We start from the raw sequence: 4,171 nt of genomic DNA, 5'->3' as shown, positions 1-4,171 counted from the left end.
CATCTCACTCGCTCGAAAATGACTTGGTTGAGTTTTTTTTACCGTAAATTAATATTTTTACACATTTCAACCACTTTCCATTCAATATTTACCACTTCTTCTTCAATAAATACCCCCACCATCTTTTCCAAATTAAACCCTAATTCTCTTTTTTTTTTCTGCTGAACAACGCCCCCCACCCCCCCTTTTTTTTGTGATGTCTTCTTCTTCAAACAACTATGAAACTGTCGATCTACGCTACCACGGGAAGATATGTTCTTGTGGAAGAAAAGCTGTCATAAAAATTGTTGAAACTGAGAAGCCATCAAAGGGTCGATTATATTTTGGGTGCTCCGATTCAAATTGTGGCTTTCAAGGATGGTGCACTCCTTACTCAATCAATTGCATATCAACTGGAACAACATCATCTAGAGCTGGAGAGGGAACTGAGCAAATGGTTGTAGGCATAAAGACTAGGGTTCAAGTTCTTGAAGCTAAGCAAGAAATGGTGAAACAAATGGTGGTTGGATGTCTTTTTCTGTATTTAATTCCAGTTGCAATTCTTGCTTGTAAGTTTTGAAATCAAAGCTATTACTAATGACTACTAATGTCTATGTTTTCATAAACTGCATATATCAATTGCCAAATAATTTGGACAACTGAGCAAAATATAATCTGCAAAATTAACATTCACCAACAAAAAACATTTTCCAACTGTTTCAACAAACAAACACATTGTTTTGCATAAGTGGCCAAAATAAATAACCAAGCAAACAACTTGTTCATTGTTTAACAAACAACAAAAGATCCACTGAGCCAACTAACAAAAAAATGATCAGTTTGGATTAACTAACAAAAACATGGCTCTCAATGGAAAAAATAAAAATCATAAAATTACTTCAACTCAGTTTGGAATCAAGGCATCCAAACTGGTTTTTTCTTCCCTTTCACTTGCCTTTTTCCCTGCTTTTTACTACCAACTGGAGCTGTTTTTGATCTCTGGAACAATGCTCTATTAGGTCCATGCAGTAATGTTGGTTGAGAAGAGGTAGTTTGGGAAAATAAATTCTAAACCAAAAAACATAAAAGGTGGTTAAATATTTGCAAATCAAGTCTAATTGAAAAATGAAATAAATGTGAAATGCAAACTAACCTCAAAAGTGGACTGTGATAAAGGTGGTTGGGGGGAGAGACTTGAATGCAGTGCTGCTGGTACTTGAATTGCAGGACTTTGTGCAAATGAATTCTGCAGAAACAATAAATCTAGTTAGATATATAAATTTAAAAATATTCAATGATAAATATTGAGACAAAACAAATACTCAATGATAAAATATTGAAACAAAACAAATACCTCAAAGGGAACAGGTTGAGAAATGCCTTCACTGTTTGCAGGTACTTCAGTAGGAACTGATGCCTTCTTAACTCTGGGAGGTTGGGGATTTTTTGCCTGCAATAAATGAATAGATAAAAAATTAGTATTATCCAAATAATATGAAAATGAAAAGTACAAATTAAGTAAATAAATTACCTTCAACAACTTAGAATTAGGATGCATTTGTCCCTTGCATCCTCTTTTATTATGTCCAGTTTGGAGGCACTTGGCACATGTCACTGCCAATTTCTTTCTTGAAACCTTAGAAGGATTTCTACTGCCATTCATTCTTGTTTGCAGTAGATGCTGCCTTCCAGAATAGATCCTTCAATTCTTTGCCTTTATACTTTATTTTGAAATTGGCATACATGTGAATATTATCCAAATAATATGAAAATGAAAAGTACAAATTAAGTAAATAAATTACCTTCAACAACTTAGAATTAGGATGCATTTGTCCCTTGCATCCTCTTTTATTATGTCCAGTTTGGAGGCACTTGGCACATGTCACTGCCAATTTCTTTCTTGAAACCTTAGAAGGATTTCTACTGCCATTCATTCTTGTTTGCAGTAGATGCTGCCTTCCAGAATAGATCCTTCAATTCTTTGCCTTTATACTTTATTTTGAAATTGGCATACATGTGTCTGATGCAGTATCTGTGCTCCACACCTGGCATGAGTTCATTTATGGTCTCAACTAGACCTTTTTGTCTGTCAGAAATAAACACCCACCCTCTTTCTTGAACACTTCCCATATCATTGAGTAATTGGAGCAGAAACCATGACCAAGTCTGCTTGCACTCAGATTCTACAACAGCAATTGCAAGTGGGAAGAGATTGTCATTCCCATCTCTGCAAACAGCACTCAAAAGCTGACCACCCACTGATCCTTTGAGGAAACATCCATCTAACCCCACTATAGGTCTATGCTGCTAAATACCCACTTTTTTGTGCAGCCAACCTAGCATACAGCCTTAAGAACCTAGGTTGAGTTCCTCTGTTATTTGCTTCTGCAGTTTGAATCTTGAAACAACTCCCTGGATTGTGGTGTAGCACTGTTGCACAGTAGTCTCTCAGCAGTGCATATTGCTTCTCTATGTCTCCCTCCACAAGCTTCTTTACTTTATGCTTGGCTCTATAGACTTGCCACCTACTGATATCAACATTAAGGTCTTTCCTTACCTTTCTCTTCATGGACTTTACTTTTATTTCATGGTTGTCTCTCAAATCATCAAGATATTCTTTAGCTAAGAATCTTGAATTTACATGTCCATTTTCATGTACTCTTCCACACTTGTGCTCTGATATGAATGACTTGATCTGAAATGTTGATGTATTGCCAATAGGTGATGCATGAATCCTCCAGCCACAGTCTTGCTTGCACTTGGCAGTTATTTTCTTGTTCTCATTCTTTATGTAGGTGATAGCATGACCTTTGAGTACATTCCATCTGACCATAGCTTTTCTAAAAAGTTGTGGTGTGGAGAACTTCAACCCTACAGACAAAATAGGATTCTTCATGCCAGTAGCCTCATTGAATTCCTCATACTGTTCACCTTCAGCATCACTATTCAAGATGTCTTCAGCTTCCATAGGATCTCCACAATCAGACCACCATTCTTCCACTTGCACATCAGGACCTTTACTTGCCTCTTTTCCAATAGTTTCAGTCATAAAAATATCACCATGTGGGACCTCCAGGCCTTCCTCAAACCAGCTAGGATGACTACTCACTTCAGATGGTGGTCTATCTTCATCTTCTTCATAATCTTCATCATCACTATCATCATCTTCTTCTTCTTGCTGATTTTCTTCTTGTTGTTCTTCTTGATGGTTTGTTTCTTGTTCAGTAGCTTCTGGAAACATCTCTGCAAACACTTCATTAATAGCTTTATCAATATCTTCATCTTCTGGATCAATATTTCTCCCATCTTCTTCTTCATCATTTTCTGCATACATGCAAATGACATCTAGGCCTTCATAAGCTGTAACCATCTGAATTACATCCTCATCCCCCTTCAATTTTTTCAAACCTCTATCTAAAGTTTCACCAGCCACTCTATAGTACATCAAACATCCCTCATTGATTCCCAACTGAGAGTGATACAACTGCTCAAAGTACATATAAGACAGTGTGGCTCTATCTTCAATTTCTAAAAACTCCACCATTCCTCCAACATACTTGATCATAGGTTTCCACATAAAATTTCCTCCATAATGGAATTCTATAGTCACAGGGTTCCTATAATAAGAAAAAATTACATAATGCATAAGATTCAGTACATAATTAGAGCTGAAAGAAAATAAATAAAAAAAGTTCCAGATAATGGCTAATTATGTACTGCAAGTGGATAAAATTGGTCCAAAATTGGGAAATTACATAATGCATAATATTCAGTACATAATTAGAGCTGAAATAAAATAAAAAAAGTTCCAGATAATGGCTAATTATGTACTGCAAGTGGATAAAAATTGGTCCAAAATTGGGACCATTCTTCCTAAGAATAAAAAAATCGAACAGGGACCACAATACACCTTGAAAGCAGACAAAGTGACATAAAAGAGACAATTCAAACAATATAATAAGGGCAAAATCTGAACCCAAAACATGAGACCAATACAAAATTTCAGTATTTCGCCCAGATAAATTAGGGATTCGAGCCATATCATAAAAAAAAGTTTGTGGACAAAAAAACCTGGGTATCTCTATTTAACCAAAATAAAAAAAAAATCAGCATAAATATTGACGAAGAAGAAATTAAAATGAATAACTTACTTGGGAACTTCCATAACTCCTTCGCAATTCGATGTATTGTG

The 4,171-nt window shown here is 35.7% G+C and overlaps 1 protein-coding gene across 1 annotated transcript; it reads right to left on the bottom strand.

The window, feature by feature from the left end:
• Positions 1-1,899: 1,899 nt before the first annotated feature.
• On the bottom strand, positions 1,900-3,544 carry LOC148766528 (uncharacterized). The gene is made up of 3 exons (XM_088827334.1): positions 3,136-3,544; positions 2,316-3,006; positions 1,900-2,206 (listed from the first exon to the last, which is right to left on the bottom strand). Exons 1-3 carry the CDS (start codon positions 3,542-3,544, stop codon positions 1,900-1,902), a joined length of 1,407 nt encoding a protein of 468 aa, XP_088683460.1.
• Positions 3,545-4,171: the final 627 nt, after the last annotated feature.

Source organism: Erythranthe guttata, chromosome 12 (assembly GCF_056151865.1).
Source record: "Erythranthe guttata isolate IM_541 chromosome 12, IM_541, whole genome shotgun sequence".
NCBI classification, from domain to species: Eukaryota; Viridiplantae; Streptophyta; class Magnoliopsida; order Lamiales; family Phrymaceae; genus Erythranthe; species Erythranthe guttata.
Note: the sequence above shows the minus strand (reverse complement) of the source record. Positions and strands in the feature narration are given on the sequence as shown.